The sequence below is a fragment of the Sparus aurata genome, chromosome 4 (genome assembly GCF_900880675.1).
Source record: "Sparus aurata chromosome 4, fSpaAur1.1, whole genome shotgun sequence".
Lineage (NCBI taxonomy): Eukaryota > Metazoa > Chordata > Actinopteri > Spariformes > Sparidae > Sparus > Sparus aurata.
The window spans coordinates 21,691,393-21,712,177 of record NC_044190.1 but is presented as its reverse complement, the minus strand read 5'-3'; the positions used below and the strand labels follow the sequence as shown (position 1 = coordinate 21,712,177).

At 43.5% G+C, this 20,785-nt stretch overlaps 1 protein-coding gene across 1 annotated transcript; it reads right to left on the bottom strand.

Annotated features, from left to right (window-relative positions):
- Nucleotides 1-538: 538 nt before the first annotated feature.
- Nucleotides 539-4,763, bottom strand: LOC115580001 (uncharacterized protein K02A2.6-like). Its single transcript, XM_030413806.1, has 2 exons — nt 1,635-4,763; nt 539-998 (listed from the first exon to the last, which is right to left on the bottom strand). Exon 1 carries the CDS (start codon nt 4,245-4,247, stop codon nt 2,088-2,090), a length of 2,160 nt encoding a protein of 719 aa, XP_030269666.1. The 5' UTR covers nt 4,248-4,763; the 3' UTR covers nt 539-998; nt 1,635-2,087.
- Between the last annotated feature and the right edge of the window lie 16,022 nt (nt 4,764-20,785).

Below are 20,785 nucleotides of genomic sequence, written 5' to 3'. Positions count from 1 at the left end.
TGTATTTTAATTTATGTTAAAATAGAAATTACATTTAATTTCTGTTCGTATTTTGTTGTTTACAATGAAAAGGACATTTTGTTTTGAATATTACAGTATTATTGCATGTGGCCTGACCAGCCTCAATACATGGACCTTTGAGTCATTGAAAAAAAATCTATGTGGCCCTTCAAGATTTGTATTTGAGTACCCCTGCTCTAACGTCAGCAGGGCATGTGAGCGGAGCTGAGCGGCGAGAATTTCCGCTCCCCGCTTACGTGGGTGTTCGCTCCTTCGCTCCATCGCTCAAAGTTATACCAGACAGCTCCGTTCAAAGACCGCTCTCCGCTCACCTAAAATTTCATTCAGCTCCGGTGAAATTGATCCACGCTCGCTCAAATTTAAAAGAGGGAGCAATTCCTGACGTTGCACCTATATGACCTGTCTGCTTGTGTAACCCGCTAGGTACTACAGAGTTTTGGACCAGTGACTAGGTTCGTAGAGGAGGGTTTAAAGAGGAAGTCACAGACACAATGAATAAATGGAGCCACGAAGTACGTTGAAAGTAAGTTGACTGTATTGAACTGTATGAAAATAAAATAAAATTCAGTGCAATGACATCTGATTGCTCAATATTTCACAGTCTTTCTTTAACATAAAACCAAATAAAAGTGTCCAAATGGAAACGTAATGTTCCTTTAAATGTTCCTTGAATGTCCTTGAATGTTCCTTGAATGTCCTTGAATGTCCTTGAATGTCAGCGCGCTTCAGTCAAATGTATGTAAGTCAAGTCAGGGGAAGTTGAAAGAGTCAGGGGTTCAGGAGTCAGGTGTGTGTGTGGTGGTCCTACCACAGGCACACTCAGTTAAGGTGAAGAAGGGGCGGGATGTCCTCTTCAGGCTCAGGTACGGGTTCTCTACTCCTTTGGGTAAGGGGGTTTCACTAGCTCGCCATCTCCATCAACCAGGAGAATCCAGATCCACATCTAAAGGTTTCTGAAGGTTCTCAAAAAACCTAGCCTGTATAAAGACAGAGCTATCACTACATAGAATCATCAAACTTCTCTTATGGTCATATTCAATACATATATCTCAACACACTACTGGAACACAATAGTGATTAAATGAATTATCTTTTAAACTGTACAGTTCTTTTCTTTTTCTCAATTAAGTATTTCCACACATTTTTAATCAACATTAATTATCTTAGCTATTTAACCATGAATTATGATAATTTTAGCTCCTTTACCATGAAATATTGTTCATTTTAATCCTTTAACCATTTCACACATATCCATTGAATTATGAACAGAAAATTAGCAAAATGCACCTTTAACACACATAAGAATATCAATTCAGGCTTCAGAGTTTCTGCCTTTCTGATAAATGAACATGTTTAACAGTATTTAACAAGACACACACCCTAAAGTGCATCTCAGAATGAGTACACACACATACAGGAAAATAAATAGCACACCTCGTTTTTCATCAGGTTATCAGAGCAAAATATGCAGCTTTAACTCTTAAAACACACAGTAAACAGTAGCGGCAGGTCACGTTCATGTATCAACAAGTTTTCTGCCCTCTCACATGTTGAATCACCATGTGGCTACTACAGTTAGCATGCGCTAGCGCTAGCTAGCTCGAGCAACTCACCAAGTCTCTGCCGAAAACAATAACTCACGGGTCCTCGACCACCTCTCTGCTTCAGGTAGGTACACTTTCCAAGGTTATTTTGTGTTGATAAGTTAGTTAACAACCGCCATTTTCGTGACTTCTTATTAACTTTCTCCTCCGTGTCTCTCATCTGCTCGTACCGCTGCTCTGACTCTCTGCTCTCACTCCGCACCACGCTAACTCTGCGCTCTCACTCCGCACTGTAACTCTCGCGAGAACAGGGTGGGACTACTTTTTCTTAAAAATCATACATCTACTTTTTTTTATAATGCAACAATTAATGACTGAGTGTGTGCAAAATTAATATTATTGACAGAATAATAAACTAAAGAGGGTTAATTAATCAAAAATATATTTTAAAGGAAACAACAATATTATCTACTGGGTTACACCCTCCCCTTTTTATTCCCATGCACGTCCCGTTGCATGTTACTACTCTACAATAGGAGTGGTCATTCCAAAAGCTTGACTCTGGGACCAATTATTGTCATTATTCAGGGAATCAATAAAGGCTTCACTTAACCCTTGGAAAAGTGATCGAACGACTGTGACTAATGGACTGCCTAACTGAGAATAGTCAAGTCTTTTTGGTGGCTGACGAAGTCTCTCAGATCTCCGTATGGACTGCGACAGGTCTGAGTCATTGCTTTGAGTCACAGTCACTGGTTGCTCATCAACCTGGTCTCTCATCTCTGTTTCAGCCACGTTTTGACTTTCTGTCTGCATGGAGCTCATTCCAGGTAGGTCTGACCCATCCGCCAAGGTGTTATCTGGCATGGATGGAGGCTGGTTAAAGAGGCTGTCTCCTGCCTCATGGTCAGTTTCTTCACTACCAGGCGGCTCATCTGCTGTGACTCCATGTTCGACATTTGATTCATTTGATTCACTTTCATTTTCTCTTTCAGGTGATTCTGGGCTGGGCTCTCCATCACTTGGCCTCTCCATGGACGGACTTCCAGGTAAGTGTGGGGCTCCAGTGGACATTTCCGGTAAGTGTTTGTCAGGTTCTCTTCCAGGTTTCCCAAGTTCCTCCTTTTGTTTTCCTGGTTTCAGTATTGGTGTGTCATATATCTTGATGAAATGTGTCTCTTTTATCTCTTGCGATGGTTCAAACTGATAACAGACTTCATCATCATCATCCTCTTGGATCGAGTCGTTTGCCTCAGCTTGAATGACACTTTGTCGAGTTTGTGGTCTATGTGGTTTACTGATACGCTCAGGCTCCTCCTCTTCCGCCTGCGAAAGGAAACCACAAGGGAGCAAAAGATCTCTGTGCAGCGTTCTCAGGGGACCATCTTCTTTCTCTGGTTTCAATGTATACACAGGCAAGTCTCCCATCCTCTTGGTGACTACGTACACTGTTGGCTCCCAACGGTCTGCCAGTTTGTGTTTACTTCTGAGACGAAGATTTCGGACTAAGACCCGGTCTCCAACATCCAATGTGGACTCACGGATAACCTTGTCAAACCTTCTCTTGTTTTTCTCAGCCACTTGGCGAGAGTTCTTGGTAGCTACCTCGTAGCTTTCCTTGAGATGACTTTTCAAGGTTTTCACATAGTGCGAATGTGAGAGGGTCTGTTTGTTGGTAACTGGTAGTCCAAAAGCAATATCCACAGGCAGCCGTGGCTGTCTTCCAAACATTAGCTCGTACGGGGAGAAGCCTGTAACATCATTTTTTGTGCAGTTATAAGCATGTGTGAGGGGCTTCACAAAGTCACGCCAGTGGGTTTTCTCTCTGTTCTTCAATGTACCCAACATACTAAGTAGAGTTCGGTTGTAGCGCTCTACCGGGTTCCCTCTCGGGTGATACGGGCTGGTTCTCACCTTTCGTATGCCTAGAAGGAAACACAGTTCTCGGATGGTATGCGACTCGAAATCTCTCCCTTGGTCACTGTGCAACCTCTCTGGGAACCCGTAGTGCACAAGGAAATGTTCCCACAGGCACCTCGCTACAGTGCTAGCTTTTTGATCTCTTGTGGGGATGGCCACCGCGTACTTAGTAAAGTGGTCCGTGATCACTAATATGTCTTTTGTGTTCTTGCTATCAGGCTCTAATGAGAGGAAGTCCATGCATACGAGCTCCAAGGGCCTGGTGGTCTGGATGTTTACAAGCGGCGCCGCCTTATCAGGTGGGGCTTTTCTGCGGACACATCTCTCACACATCTTTATCTTTCTTTCGACGTCTGAGGCCATCCTCGGCCAATAGAAACGAGACCTTACAAGCTCTACTGTCCGCTCCATCCCTAGATGGCCCATATTGTCATGAAGATTTTGCAACACAGTGGACCTGAGGGCCTCAGGGAGGACGAACTGCATGATGGATTCAGTTCCAGAAAAACGCTTCCGGTAAAGAAGGTCATCTTTAAGCTCAAGACGCTTCCATTCCTTCAAGATCAAATGGAGGTCAGAGGAGTCGGCTTTGAAGCCAGCAGGTATGTTACTTCCTGATTCTAATAGGCTGATGACTTTACCAATGATAGAATCGTCTCTTTGTGCCTGCATGAGATCAGAATGACTGTACTTGGGAATTGTTAGAAGACCGTTGTTTAGATCTTCCTCCTCAAAGACAGTAGGAATGACCGTGGAAGACATAGCAAGAGACTGCACAAGGCCAAAAGGTGGGGCATCATCTAACAAAGCTGTGTGTCTCTGACAGGCTGCAGTGACAGTGTCTGCGAGGAGAAGGTGAGGCTCAGCATCCCTTACAGATGATAGATGATGAGACCTGAACTTCTCAATGCGTTGGCACTCCTCCTGAGAAGCCACATCGTCCACAAGTTCCTCGTGAGGCCGTCTGGATAGGCCATCCGCATCTAAATTCTGTCTACCAGCTCTGTATTTGATGTCGAAGGTATAGGTTGACAACGCTGCAAGCCAGCGGTAGCTAGCGGCATCTAGCTTTGCTGAGGTGAGCAGGTACGTTAAAGGATTATTATCTGTAACAACAGTGAAAGTATTGCCATACAGATAATCATGAAATTTGTCTGTTATGGCCCATTTAAGGGCCAAAAACTCCAATTTATGAGCCGGATATCTGGACTCACTTCTAGATAAACCTCGGCTCGCATATGCAACCGCACGTGTGGTTCCCCCCTGTTCCTGATACAAGGCGGCTCCCAACCCTGTGGTGCTAGCGTCTGTATGGAGGAAGTAGGGCAGCTTTGGATCAGCGTAGCCGAGCACGGGTGCAGAGGTGAGTTTCTCAATTATTCCTTCAAAGGCTTGCTGACAAGCGTCACTCCAACGTTCTCCGAAAGGTTGCTTGGGGTCTAGGTATTTACCATCATTTGGACCGGCTTTGCAGCCCTTCCGCCGAGGTGGATAGCCAGCGGTGAGAGAGGTAAGTGGTTTTACTATTTTCGAATAGTCCTTCACGAACCTCCGGTAATAACCGGTAAACCCAAGGAATGACTGGAGTTCTTTCAAGGTTTGTGGTCTTGGCCAGGTTTTTAACGATTCGACCTTCTCGGGATCAGTTTTCACTCCCTCCCTGGACACGATGTGTCCTAGATAACGAACGGAGGTCTGAAAGAACCTACACTTGTCTGGTGAGAGCTTGAGCCCGTATTCTCTCAGGCGTTCTAGGACATGAATGAGCCGGGTCTCATGCTCTTCAAGTGTACTGGAAAACACGATTAAATCGTCCAAGAAAACGAGGACCTCTTTCAAGTTGATATCTGTCATACATTTCTCCATGAGCCTTTGAAAAGTGCTCGGAGCATTTGTAATTCCTTGCGGCATGCGATTAAATTCATAGAACCCAAAGGGACACACAAAAGCTGTCTTTGGTTTATCTGCCTCACACATCTCGATTTGGTAATACCCCGACTTGAGGTCCATCACCGAAAACCATTTTGACCCAGCAAGGGCTGAAAAAGACTCCTCTAAATTTGGCAATGCATAAGCGTCACGGATGGTCTGCAGATTTAGTTTCCGATAATCCACACATAACCTCACATCACCATTCTTTTTCCGCACTACAACAATAGGTGAGGAAAACGGGGATTCAGACTCTTTAATGACACCAGCATCTAAGAGTGCTCTAAGATGTTTTTTGACTGCCTCGAAATCATGAGGGTGAATGGGCCGTGACCTCTGTTTAAAGGGAGTCCCGTCTTTGAGGTTGATGTGATGTTGAACCTTGGTCGCATGACCAAAATCAAGGTCACTGTGAGAGAAGACATCAGAGAAAGTGTTTAATGTTTGTGTAATTCTGTGCTTCCATCCCTCAGGAAGTGGTGATGTACCAAAGTCAAAGTTCAGGGAAGACTCTGTGTCCGTATTCTGCTGCTGGACAGAACAATTAACAGTGATTGGTTGGTCATTTTTCTCTCTGGGCAAAGGATTTGGAATGATGCGATCAGGGGCAACCAGCTCAGCGATCACACAATTGGTGGGAAGTGTGATGTCATGATTTGTCTCATTCCTCAGGAGCACTGGAACTTTGTAGGGACCATGCTTTGGCAGAGTAATAAGGCAGCAATCAACAAAGACACCACCTGGCAAAGAAGAGCTAGTCGGCTGTTCAAGTAATGCCCATTGTTCTGGCTCTGAGTGGTTGGAGCACACAAAACCCTCAAACAGTGCCTTCTGGTTTGCAGGTAGGACATCTTGAGTTCGACCTTTAAGTTTCACCCGACCAATCTTGCCATTTCCAGCTTGTTTCTTTCTGATCTCAAGTGTTTTCAGGACCTGCTGATAGCCATATGGAATGGACTGACAATGAGGTAAGGACTCACAATGTAGGTCATACAAGGGGTCAAGGGTGTTTGTGCCAATTAACAGGGGGATATCACTGTTTGAACGGAGATCAGGGACAATTAGGGCCAAGGTGAGTATTTCAGGTTCGGTTTCTAGGAAGTTTTTTGGGAACTTTATGTTGGTCTCCACATATCCGAGATATGGGACGGTCTGGCCATTTGCTCCCTCAACCTCAAGGAGGTCTGAAATGGGTTTAATGGGCTGTTTAGACAAATGGTCTTGGTAGAAGGTCATGGATATGGTGGTGACTTGCGAGCCTGTATCCAGTAAGCAGCTGCAGTCCACCCCATTGACAGCTACTCTGGATGTGCATTTTCTCCCCACAAGTCGACTAGGCAGCTTCTTGTTGTTATGTGCATCAGTGTTTAAACTCATTGCCTTCTTGGTGTTTTTAAAGATGGGACGTTTCTCATCCCTAGCTTCTGTTTGTCCCTCAACAGAAGCTTGAACTAGTTTAAATCAGGTACATCAGTGGAGTTATTGTAGCTTTCCCACATGCTCTGCTTTTCTTTGAGCGCTTTTCTCTTGGCAGCTACTAGCACTGGGTTTGGATCTTTGCTGCACGCTGATGCAATGTGAGCATCCTCCCCACACCTGAAACAATACCACGGCTTCGGTCTTGGTACCCTTGCTGTGATTTGTTTGATTTCTTTCAGGTCTGGTTCAACTTTTGTCTTTTGTTGCTGTTTTTTGTTCCCTTTTGCTGCAGTCTTCACAGGTTTGTCTGTGCATCTGGCCTGGAGCTGTGCTACTTGAGCACTAAGATTTGCAAGCTGTTTCCTGAGATCATCATCTGCAGTGGGAGCATCATCAGGGTCCATAATGGGGTAAGAACTGCTTGTGTCTGGCATGCATGTGGTCTGTACTTGTGTGAGAGCTCTTGTTTTTGTTATCCCCAAATGCTGCTTCATTCTAGTTGCCTTACTTGCCTGCTTATCCTCTTCAGTGCGCAGTAATAGAAGCAGTTCAGCAAAACAAGGAGGGTCACTTTTCCGCTGTTCAAGCTGAAGGCTGTTTAGCAATGGGCTATCCCAGCAACCACGACAAAACTGTCGGAGAAGTTGTCTGTTCGCATCACCAGGAGCTATCCCACCTCTGTTGATTACTGAGCTCAGAGCAGTGTGTAATCTCTGCAAGTAATCAGCAGATTTCTCACCAACATTCTGGTTGGTGTTCAAAAAGCGAGCAAAGAGCTCATCACCGTCCTCTACTGCGGCATAAGCCGAATCAAGCAGCGTGAGGTAACTCTTAGATGTAGCTGTTGGGCCTAGTGTTTTTACTACATTGGCTGCTGGCAGTGAGAGACTCTCCAAAATTTTCCTGACAACCTGGGTATCTGAGATGGTGGGATCATTTATGCAAAACTCTACACTGCTACGCCAAGCATCATAATCGACTTCAAAAGCTGGGTGGGGAACTCTCCCTGAGAAAGGTTTCAGTTTGTAAGACAAGTTGGAATGAGAAGCTACATCACTGCTTTTAACTATGTGCTCCACAATGACACGTTGCACCTCTGGTGTGCTGATCAGATCTGCTGACAATTGGGGAAATTGCATTTTTCTTTCTTGAAGCAGAACAGTCTCACTGGCAGTTTCAGCAAGCTGAGGTATGACGCTAACTGAGCTTGCATTTTCAATAGCAGGGGAGACAGGTGGTGTAACTTGAGGTTCATTTGGAGGGGACAATGGCTCTGGTTCTGCAGGAGTTTCAGTGACATTGGCTTCTGCCCCTTCCCCCACTGACTCTCCTATTCTAGCCAACTCTGCCCTCAGAATGTCTTCAAATGATCTACTGCTCCTCCTTGCCACATCTCTCAACTCAGTCAGGTAAGCTACTGTTACAGAAGCACTAACCTCAGTACTGTAAACACTGGCTAGGCTTTGAATGTGATGAACACCCCCTGGTTCCGTAGTGGTTCTGTGTAAAGGTAAATGTCTCTCTAGCTCTTTGACTGTAGCCTCATGTTGAAACTCAACAATAACCTTTAACTCTTTTTCTTCAGATGGAATTTTAACCACTCTGGCTACTGGCCCATGCTCTTCCAGGAAGCTTAAGGCTTCCTTATCAAGCTCAGTGCTAGTTAGCCCACTAACCAAAACTGCATTTTGGATTTTAATATTTTCTGACTTCACAACCTGCATTTTTTCAGATAAATACACAAGAAATATTTTTCTCAATCAGCAATGAAGACAATTTGTAGTAAAACTCAAGGTAAGTCAATGTGAAAGTTACCGTTCGTTGCTCCAGTTACTTAATTGTAGTCTGTTCTAATGTAAAAGTGAAAGTGCTTGATCACAAATAAAACCCTCCTGGCTAGCTCGCCATGTTTTGCCTGTAACCCGCTAGGTACTACAGAGTTTTGGACCAGTGACTAGGTTCGTAGAGGAGGGTTTAAAGAGGAAGTCACAGACACAATGAATAAATGGAGCCACGAAGTACGTTGAAAGTAAGTTGACTGTATTGAACTGTATGAAAATAAAATAAAATTCAGTGCAATGACATCTGATTGCTCAATATTTCACAGTCTTTCTTTAACATAAAACCAAATAAAAGTGTCCAAATGGAAACGTAATGTTCCTTTAAATGTTCCTTGAATGTCCTTGAATGTTCCTTGAATGTCCTTGAATGTCCTTGAATGTCAGCGCGCTTCAGTCAAATGTATGTAAGTCAAGTCAGGGGAAGTTGAAAGAGTCAGGGGTTCAGGAGTCAGGTGTGTGTGTGGTGGTCCTACCACAGGCACACTCAGTTAAGGTGAAGAAGGGGCGGGATGTCCTCTTCAGGCTCAGGTACGGGTTCTCTACTCCTTTGGGTAAGGGGGTTTCACTAGCTCGCCATCTCCATCAACCAGGAGAATCCAGATCCACATCTAAAGGTTTCTGAAGGTTCTCAAAAAACCTAGCCAAGTCTCTGCCGAAAACAATAACTCACGGGTCCTCGACCACCTCTCTGCTTCAGGTAGGTACACTTTCCAAGGTTATTTTGTGTTGATAAGTTAGTTAACAACCGCCATTTTCGTGACTTCTTATTAACTTTCTCCTCCGTGTCTCTCATCTGCTCGTACCGCTGCTCTGACTCTCTGCTCTCACTCCGCACCACGCTAACTCTGCGCTCTCACTCCGCACTGTAACTCTCGCGAGAACAGGGTGGGACTACTTTTTCTTAAAAATCATACATCTACTTTTTTTAATAATGCAACAATTAATGACTGAGTGTGTGCAAAATTAATATTATTGACAGAATAATAAACTAAAGAGGGTTAATTAATCAAAAATATATTTTAAAGGAAACAACAATATTATCTACTGGGTTACAAACACACTCAAAACATTCACATGAAGAAATCCTTCAACTGTGTAGCTTACTCATTCATGGTGGAAGCACAAAGATCAAGGAAAAATGATTAAATAAACGCAATAAATAAATAAATGAATACATGCAATCTGAGCAGGTCAACAATAGCAGGCAGGTATCACACTGCTCCTGAAATGTTCCCAGTGGGGTTTGAAGCTGCGTGGATGACGGAACAACATGCAAGTTCACAGACGTGTCCATTGGAATCAGGCAGTGAGCTTTACAGTTATGATGCTACTTACAGCCCCATCATATAGTGAGTGCTGACAAAACCAAAGAAAGAACGCAGGCCTACCTGCTTGACAGTCTTATGTAGTCGCTCTCTCTCGCTCTCTCTCTTAATCACATAAACATTTTTTCAGGACAATTGGCAAAAGGTAATGACCAGCTGAAAACAGCTGAGATAAATGAATGCACTAGTGTATATACACCTTACAGCCCCCGAGTGCTAAACACCATGTACTTACCCTCGCTGGCATACTACAGGATGTGTTTATACTTTATGATTTGGGTCCTCCATGACCTAAGAGTGCATTTTCATTCCACTGTCTAACTATCTGAACATCTGCCTGTCTTTTGATGGTTGGTCAATCCATCTGTCTGCTGATTAGTACACATCTGTCTGTCTATCCATCTGCCAACTTGTGGATCTAATGTGTGCGGGACATGATCAGTATTACTGTTGTGTTGTGGAGAGAGAAGATTGAAAAGGATGAGGACTCTGAGATGAAAAGTAAATACAAAGAACTGAATTTTCAACCATAGCCTTTTAAGCTTGCCCATGACTCATAGGCTGCCAACAGCCTTGACAACAACACATTGATTGTGAATGACACACATACAGACAAATCACTGTGGAATTAAGATGCACAGCATTATGTTTTTATATTGGGTAATACGTGGGGCAGAACATGATAGACGTCTTTGTGAGCACTAAAAACAAGTCGCATGTTAAAATCTGGTGGTGAATGTTAAAAAGCTGGGAGTTGGGACCCCCATCTTGAAACTGGGACAGTCCCATACAAATAGGGACGCCTGGTCACACTAATAAGATGACACATGGACAGTTTGTTTTAGACTTAATCAAAGAGGACAGAATACTAACCTGCCAGCGTGCATGCAAACACACACATCTCACACAATCATGTGGCCTGAAATTATATCCTGCTTTTACTTGAAAACAATATGGATTCTGACAGAAAATGATTAAGTGTTGTTAGCAAATAATTATCATTTTTCAGTGATCAACTCTAGATGCTTTAAGCATTTCTGATGTTTTTGTGAGGTAACTGTCAAAGAGAGGCACAGTAATACATTACTGTGTGACATCTAGCAATAATGTGATCAGTTTTCTGTAACAAAAAGTGGAGATAATTACTGAAATTCAGTAGTAACCCTGTGAGATTCTTTGTAGTTTTTAAAAAAGCAACATGTGACCTGTGAGTGGTTTGACTCTGGGTTTGGATTCAACTTTGATGGAAGTGATGTCAGAGGCGATCAAGGCTAAAAGTCTGCAGCCATTTCAGTGACTCTATGAGGCTGTTCTTAAGGCTGATTTATAGTTGCACCGAGGCTTTATGCAAATCCCATGCCATAACCTACACAAGGTGCCTGTCTGCGTTGTTGCCAGTCTGAGCGGATGTACTTTCCCTGGTAAACACACTGACACATTCAGCTCACAGCTGTGTCTCTGGGCCGGTCAGAGGGAAAAAGGTACTGGAGTGTCCACTGGGAAGGCTGCCCCTCCAGACACACCAAGCTTGATCCTTTCTTGGTTTCGGCAAGGTGGCATTTGCAACCAGACTGCTTGTTGAGGCGCAGCCCACCCTTCAGATATCAGGCCCATCTGCACTCTCTTGCCCAGAGGCACAGTGAAAAGTGGCTGTGGTAGAGGAGTATAACCCAAGAGGAGCAGCAGCTGGCCAGTCAGGAGGGAGGGTGCAAAAGTCAAAGAAGTTGGTGTTTTATTGTGGAAACTACAGGTCACAATCCTCTCTACTTGCACTGCTAATAAGCATTGAAGGACAAGCTACAACAAGGTTTTAAGCAAAATTCTAGCAAAAGCATGCTAATAATGCTCACAATGACAATTTCAACATGCCAATACATGCTAACATGTGTTCAAAGTCTCAACATAGCACAATGTTTTTTAATTCTGGTCCTGGTTGACCTTTGCTCTGTATGTTTTATACATGATTCAAATGTTCAGCTCATTATCAAGCTCTGCTAAAGCCTAATAAGGACACATTCATTTGAATCAGGTGTGTTGGAGCAGGGTAGAGCTTAGTTTTGCAGACATTTGGTCAACATTTCACTCAAAACCCTGAATGTGAGCCTTGTGGTGGCACTAGGACCATGAACATCTGTGCAAAATATGTAATATTTCAGAACCAGAGTGGTAGACCAACCAACAGACTGCCATTGCTCAATAATAGCAAGTAACATCAAATTAAACCTGCCGCTGAGTAACTAGCAAAGTAATATAATGACTTCTTCAATGAGTATTTCATTATTAGTAATTTATGACATTTTTTTATGTCACCTGCAGATGAGTGAATACAGCAATTTCATTTGAGTGAATATGTATCGGTCCCTGTATTTTGTCCTGCTACCCCGACCATCTGGTTCTCAAGAGGAATAAACAAAGCACAGAAAGTATTTGTAAATAGTATTTGACCCAGGTCTGTTTACAGATCAGTGAACCTTAATTGGCACTGTCAGCCCGTGCTCACTTCCAGCCTATCCATTTCAATACTGAGACAATATCAACATTATGGAGCTCAATAGCTCATATTCCTATGTGGCAATAATATCTAGATCCCTTCTCCTCTCAGTGCAAATCAATGGAGTGAGATGGCCTTTGGCTTCATTTTTCATCTTTAATATTGATTGCTGTTCTACTTTGGAGTGTGCTGTCAGTCCAATTACGGAGAATTTAATTGATTTTTCTCACAAGCTGGGTTAGATTGGATTGGTTTATGCAAAGCAGATCAAACAGAAGTACTCCCTGGACTCCCTTCTATGTGTAAAATACAGCTCTAATGAGCAGGAGCACCCTGACACTTTCTACATCTCACCCCCTTCTCCCCTCGTTTCCCTCTCTCTCAGCACAAAAGTGAACACTCACGCGCTCAATAAACACTCTATAAAATAATTCTATGTAACAGCAGCAGCAGTTATTATTATAAGACACCATTCTGGTGATTGTTCCAACAATGTTACCAAATAACCATCTTCAGTACACTGCAATCGTCAAAAATTATTGTGCTCAATAGAGTTGATGGCCCCGCTGATGTATTTTTCCCCTAGAGAGACTTGAAACTTCAACAAAGAGTTGATAATTATATGTAATGAATAAAGCAGGTGTCTCTTCATTTGAAAATTCTACACTGACCTTTACAGGAAGCCTCCTCTCATGAAATATACATGACCCTGAACACATATGTCAGACAGCTAGACAAGACTAATTAGTTGCAGGTAAATTCTGAAGGCCTTGCTCTCTCCTCTCCTCTCCTCTCCTCTCTCTCTCTCTCTCTCTCTCTCTCTCTCTCTCTCAAACACACACACACACACACAAACACACACACACACTTTGGTCAAAGCCCTTGTTTCCTCTGCATGAAGTGACTTGAGCCGTGTTTCCATCACTGTATTTTGTCATGCACATTTACAGTGTCACATTAAAAAAGCCGGTGAAGTAACTTCCTCAATTTTGCAAAAAGATTTTACGGTCATTTGACATGAGTGTGAAGAAACATCAGTGTTAATGCAATGTCAAGGAGATCTATGCACGACGTTGCACAGATGTCTACTGAAACAGCATGCTAACCAGCTAGCTCTGTCCTGTCGTGTCTCCTCACCACTTTGAACTGCAGGAGTTGACAGTGTTATAGTCGGCGTGGTTTCAGCTGGGAGATGTAAAAACAGTGACTTCTCTACATACTATACAAAGTAAACAAAATAAACTTACAAAATTTCAAAAAGGAGATATTTTTAACACCCATTTTCCTGACTAAACAGAAAGAAACAGGTTTGAATTCAGGTTGAATTCAGGTTTCTCTCTTTCACTGAACTGAGATGAGTTCAGCAAACTCAGCGTTAAACACATATAACTCAAAATAAACAAAATAAAACCCACCAACAATGTTTCAGTTTGTCTTTCCAAAATAATCTCTGGTTTGGTTCAAAAATAATCCTTAGTTGCGGTGTGGGCAGACTCCACTCATTTAATAGGGCCACTTAGCTTCAACGCTACCTGAGGTATTTGCTAAAAGTAGCTAGTCAGTACAGCCAATACAGTACAGCCAAAGATAGCTAAAGCAAAGACTAAACTGAGCAGCAATAAGCTTTTTCCCCCTGGCTCCTATAGATGTGGAGCCACCTTCAAGGTCTGGCCATTTAATTGTAACTGCTTAATAAGTCTTAATAAGATTTTGTTACCTTCTGACAGACCCAGACTAGTCTCAGACTTTACCTCTGTTTCTAGTCTTTATGCTATGCTAAGCTAACTGTCCTCCAGCTGTAGCTTCACATTGAGCAAACAGATAGACAGAGGTATCAGTTGTCTCATCTAACAAGAAAGCCAATTAATAGGAGTGAGTACATTTCCCCCAAAGTCCAAATGTTCTTTACATTCTAGGTGAGATGGAGAGTTTTATCATCCTTGAAACCACGATAATAATTGTTGGAAACTATTACTAGTATCACTTATACTAATATTGGAGCTTTATAGCCACAATGAGATGCTCCTGCAGTGGCCATGACTGTACACTTCACTTCATTTCCCATTTAATTATTATCTGCTGGAGGACCGTGGGCTCATGTTTAATGCATGAGACTTTAGGCATGTGTTAGTGTGTCTGTTTGTTCGGTTGCTATAGAGCAGTGGAAATGTGTTGTCTTATAGCAGTCTATCGCTTGTCTCCTCACTTAAATCTCTACTTTCACATTCCTGGAGGCTGCTATTGGAGCTAACACCCCTCCTCTTTGCACCTTTGCACAGCCTGCGAGTGCATTTGTGTGTGCGTGTATGAGGGAGAGAGTGAGACGGAGATGGCGCTGTCTTCTATGTCTCTGGGTGCCCCCTTGCTGAGCTGTCATCACTCCCTGGCACCGGGTACACAGCACAGCTGCAGGGGAACCGCTCTGCGGGGAACCTTCGTTTCCATCTGTCTCCAATTCACAGTGGCACCTATTTAGAGCAGCTCAGCGGCTGTGCATGCCATGAGCCACAAGAGAGGGGAGAGGCTGGTTTTAGGGGGGTCAAGAGAGGTGGGTATCAACAGATCACATGCTTGAGTTTAAGGCCTTAAGGTTATGGGGGCATGAATGAAACAGACATTCATTGAGCTGATAAAGTAAAGTCAAGCAGCCATAAAACACCTGCAAACACACATAAACAGTAATAATTTGAAACATTACTTGTGATGCTGTTGTAACATCAGTCTTTTCTGACTTTATAGAAAAAAGAAAGCCCTTTGAATTGCAGATTTCAATGTTTTTGTGTTAAGTGTTAAGGATTTGTTTGGTTTAAACACACGCACACACTCACACACACACACACACACACACACACACACACACACACGCGCCCACGTACACACACAACGAATTGCAAACTATATCTTTAAACTATACCACCAGTAGCCCTATCAGTTTATATCAGTTGTAATATCACCGTCAGCGTGTATCAGCATCTGCGCGTGTGTGCACGCACGGCTATGTGTGTCCATTTGTGCATGTGTGAGTACCCTGTGTATTCTTGAGCTTGTGTCTGCGTCTGTGCGAGTATGAGAACGGGCTTAATTTAGCAGGTGTGCTTTGACAGTTCTTGAATGAGCGCCAAGTCTGCTGTACGAGGGATAAGAGAGAGGAGGCGCTCAATGTGCATCTGTGTGGAGCTCGACTGTGACAGATGGGGACGGTTTAACTTATAGAGTTCTGTTAAGATCTGGAGGTTTTTCTGACGCTGTCTGTGCCAAACAGGTGTGTATTTTAAAAACACCACAGAGAGAGGGGGCGAACAAGCCTCGACTGACTTATTTGTCTAGTAGCCGTGTTTCTACTGATAGAAGGAGGTTGCAGCCGTGTTTTCTTCTTCTTCCCGTGGGTCCAAATTCGTTGCAGTTGCTCCCTTTCGAAGAGACGCTACCCTGGAGTGTTTTCATTCATCCTTCAAGTTGAAACAAATACAAACCCCAGTTACATCGACACTTACGTTGAAGTCAGGTGAACAACGGACTGCTGTTGAAGCTTACAAAGACACTAGTGACGCTCTAAGTGAAACCTTCAAATGAAAATTCAGTGATCAGCTCCCTCATGCTGATGGAAAGTCAGGTCAAGTTTCGTTGTCCAGAAAACATTTCTGGAGTTTCAAAACATTCTCCTAAATCACTGAGATAGATGGGGACCACAGATAATGTAAATCCCTTGTGCAGTGACGTTAAATAACATAAACTGTGTGTTAATAACCATTGTAATACAGGCCAGTTTGCAAGGAGGCTAAACATGAGCACCATGGAACAAACTGTCGTGGTGAAAACTCTATTCAAATAAAAGCTAGCCACCAGTCTTAAAAGGGTGTGTTTGATAAGGATGTATCACTCTATACTGTATTTATTTATGTATATATTTATTTATTTGGCCTTAAGAGAGAGAGAAGGTTATCAAACTTGAAGGATTTTTACACCGGATGGCATAGGAGTGGTGCTGTGTCATGACAACAGAGCCAGCAATGAAGTACTAGTTGAAGGTACATCAACTATTTTTACCAGTCAGACTCATCACAGTGACAACACTATTTTAGCCTTTGACGTTCACCCCATGTCACAGATGAACTGGCCTTAATCACAGAAGTTGAGGAATATCTGAATCATCACGTGGTGAATCACAGCACCCATTGGCAATTTATTCATGATCAGATATGGGAAATTGGCAGAAATATGGCAGTATGACAGTTATAAATTATGTTCATTATCGAGGCTTCAATATTAATTGTACAAGTTGGATAAGGGAAGTGTTAATAGTGTTAACAGTGTTAACAGGCAGCAACGGCTGTCGAAGAACGAGCTCACACGCGCCAAAGTACATTTGTGTTAGCACAAGTAGGACAGTGACACTAGGTCATACACCCTAAACTGGCTTTTTTCCATTGTACAACATGAGCAAGTGCAAATTAATTATACTTCATGCACCGACCATGAGTAGCAGTGTCCTGTTTAGGGCTAATAGATAACCATATTGGTGATATCAGCTCAGAGCACTGAGGCTTCCAAATGTGCAGAAGATAACGCACATAATCATGACCTAATCTTGTCAAGTGGATTTGGTTTGTTTAGGAAATAGTAGGCAGTGAGGTTTTGACTTTTTTTTAGGGAGTAATTACAGGCGCTGTTAGCTTCATGCTATTCCATAGTTCTGATTCCTGCGAGCTGTAAATGTGCACAGTGCCATCACTTCAGCCCAATCTTGTCAGAACCTTTAAATGTTGAGCTACAACTGGTGTCTGCGCCGGCTCACAGCACTCCAACCACGGCTGCAGGGTTGAAAAGTTCAGCCGGTTAGTGGTGGCCAGGTGTCTCACAGGCAGGAAAGACACTTCACCATATGGCTGCTTCCCGCCACCAGACACCAGCCGTCCCAGTCGCTGACTTTCACACGCTTTACTTTTGCTGCACAAGGTGAAAAGTTGCATCTTGTCTAAGCCCTGACCAACATGCTGAAAGAACTCTGCATGTGTTTATATTCACGAAGCGGGTAAACTTGTTCCATCAGTGTGAGGAAACTGTGCCGGTATGACAACGAGACAATTAATAACCTGGCTAGAAAACAAGAAAGACAGATTTGATGAATTTCCTCTGGATTTCTGCTACACCAACAAAGTTGCAGATTATTTTGCTTCCCTTCTGCATGCTGATTGGAGTTTTAAAGAGGTAATGAAGTCCTGGTGTGTCCTCCTGCTGGGTTTGTATTTGGCGAGGGGTGCCTGTGTGTCGCTGATAGAGGGATCTCTCTGACACGGCTGCTCTGGCCCGCCGCATCTGGGAGCCAGTAGCGGCAGCCGCTGGGGGGAGATAAGACGAGGCTAGCCGCTCGCCTGTAACACACGTTTTTGCCCCCCTCTGCCCTGTTCTCCTCTCCTCTCCTCCCCTGCTCCTCTCTCCACCCATCCTCCCTCCCCGTCATCCCCCTGACCTTATCTCAGGGGAGAAGGCACCACCGGGTCGCTGCTGTGATAGCACCTGCCAGAACCAGAGCTGGCCTCTGGTGATTATGGGGAATCATTATCTCTCTCTCCCCAAAAACTCATTTTATACCTGCCAACATCTGAGGGGAGGGGGGCAAAGGAGCAAAGGCTTCTATAACAGGTAACACACAGATGTGTGTGTGTGTGTGTGTGTGTGTGTGTGTGTGTGTGTGTAGGTGTGTGTGTGTGTGTAGGAGTGTGTGTGTGCGTGCGTGTGCATGTGTGTGTGTGTGTGTCAGGAGAGGAGGTTGGGTAATATAGGCAAAAATACATGCAGGAAAACATTTTGCTTTTTTGTCATGTGGCATTCGAATCTGACATAAAGATTATATGTGATGATGGCTACGGATCTGCTGCAAGACCTAAATGGTGTTGGTTAATGGAGGGGCACATACCTGATTCCCAAGTAAAGTTAAGTGAGGGTTCACCAACTCTTATAAGATTGGATGTTGCAGGAGAAAAAAAAAGTCCTTATTTTTTACGTTATTTAGGGCTTTGCATGTGTTTATTATCACTTCTTTCCCAAGAGGTTCTCTGCTCCCTGTAATTAGTTTTGCGTACTCCTTGTTCTTTCCATTCATGTTTTTTTTTCCTATTCCCACAATTATCTGATCAGTTTATAAATGCAGAGACAGATCCATCTTGGTTCACATCATCTAATCAAGTGAGGTCAAAACTCTTTATGCAAGTGTGTCCTTAATTTCTTTTTTTTTTTTTTTACAGCTTTCTGACTCCTTTATCTTGATGTATGTTTCCGAAGCTGTGATGATCCTCCGCTCTCCACCTGCCCTGCCATCTGCTCTGTTCTGATGGCAGCTCATAACCTGCTATAAGTTTTCATACTCACTTTGGTCACTACCGTAGTGACAGGGCTCTTTCACTTCACCCAAAAAGATGCCAAAATGAAATCATTTGCCCTGGGAATTCAAATATTAGAGGTGCACCATGTAGTTTGGGGGAAAACTGGACATAAAAAATCATGATTGACATTGATTTTTTATGCCTAAACAAAGTAAAAGGACAACACAATTTCATGCTGTTTTATTTTATTTATATGTGTCTGACCCCGCCACCTTCTCTAGCTTAAAACACGTGTTCTGAGGACGTTATTTTCATCTGAGTACAGCTTTTTCATTCAGTTTTGGAAAAAGCAAAAACAATTCTGAGTTTAAGTTTCTTATCCACAACTACATAGTTCCCCTTTAAATAAAATGTTCATTTTGATTTCACTGTAAATGTGATTTACATTGACTTCAGTTTAAAATTTGAATACCTTAGTGTGCGAACGTTTGTAAATTTGGGGAACATCTCAAGTAAAAAAGTACCTACATTTCTTGTTGTGTGCAAACTGTGAGTTTACAGAGAAATCGGTTCCCTCTGCGTCTCTTTTTCTCGCCGTCTCTCTCTCTCTGTCCCCCACACCCAGAGGACAGAAAGCAACACAAGTTTCTCTCAGTTCCTCTCTGCCAATGACCATATGTGCGGTGGTTTCGGCCAGGCGCTTGGCACATCTGTGTGCTCACATCCCCTCTCACTTCTCTCATCAGCGCACTTCTTGATCCAACAAAAATATGTATTGATGTGTGTGTGTGAGCACAGGCCACTCTGTCGGGGTTAGGGGGTTAATGAGTCCTGGGGGGGTCAGAGGTCAAGGAGGTGATGGCTGCAATGTTGCTAGAGTTTCACATGAGAGCCTCCCTCAGCTGTCTGAGCTTTGTGAAGTTTACTTTGGCATCTTTGTAGACATGAGACAGCAGTGTTTCGGCATATGTCTTTTCCCACAACAGGCTGTGTGCTTCTCTTTGCTTTCTCTATTTAGAGGTGGCTGCTTTGTGTGGCCCACATGGTATAGTGTGGTGGAGGGAGGAAGTCAAGTGCCAAAAAGACTGAAATGGCGTGATCTTTGTTCAAACTGACCACAGAAATTCCCCACAGGTTACCGACTATGAAGCAGTTTCAAATGATAAGATTTTATTTTTATATTGAAGTGATCGATGTATGTGTCTACATGTTGAACGAACTAGATTGGCCCCATGTCTTCTGTATCCTCAGAATGACCTTCAGAGGGGAGATCTGTGTTTATCTGGAATCCATGAATAAGAAGTAAACATGGAGTTTGTGAGAGGAGCTGTCCACCACAGATTCTGCGGGAAAAAAATGTTTAAATAAAAAACAGAGAACCATAATGTGACCATGCTTTTACACAGTTTGGCTGAATGAAAATTTGTCTTCTTAGCTTCTTGTTTTGAATTTCTGTCATATTCAATATGGAGCCTGACAGGCGGTTTGAGCTGTGCTCACCACTGGGTTCGCTCAGCCTCCTAAGAAGAGCACCAGGTTTTGACGCTGACTTTCATAGTGGCCAAGCCGCGTATTTACAACCAAAGATCTGCTCGTGTACGCAGGACTGAACCCTTAAGATGAGCAGAAGGATGCCCAAGAAGAATTAGTTTTTGGTTATGGGACAACAGAAAGTGTCATTATGGCCACTGAGCAAGGTGCACAGAGGCAAAGGCTTCTGTGAAGGAGGGAATGGGGATAACTTATAACGAATGACACGAGGAGGGAAGAAGTGACTGCTGACCGCACACACAGCTGGTTCCTGACAGAGGAAGCCCAGACGGAGGCCCAGGTCCTGCTGCCTGCTGCTGTGCTGCTATCACCATAGCCAGCACTGCTGCTTGGCATCCCCAGGGGCTGCAGCCCTGCAACGAGCACACACCCACACACACCGTAACATACTTACATACACTTCTCTTTTGAGCAGCAGTGG

Coding starts and splice junctions, on each gene's coding strand:
- LOC115580001 (XM_030413806.1), bottom strand. CDS start 4,247: ATGTCTTCCACGGTCATTCCTACTGTCTTTGAGGAGGAAGATCTAAAC.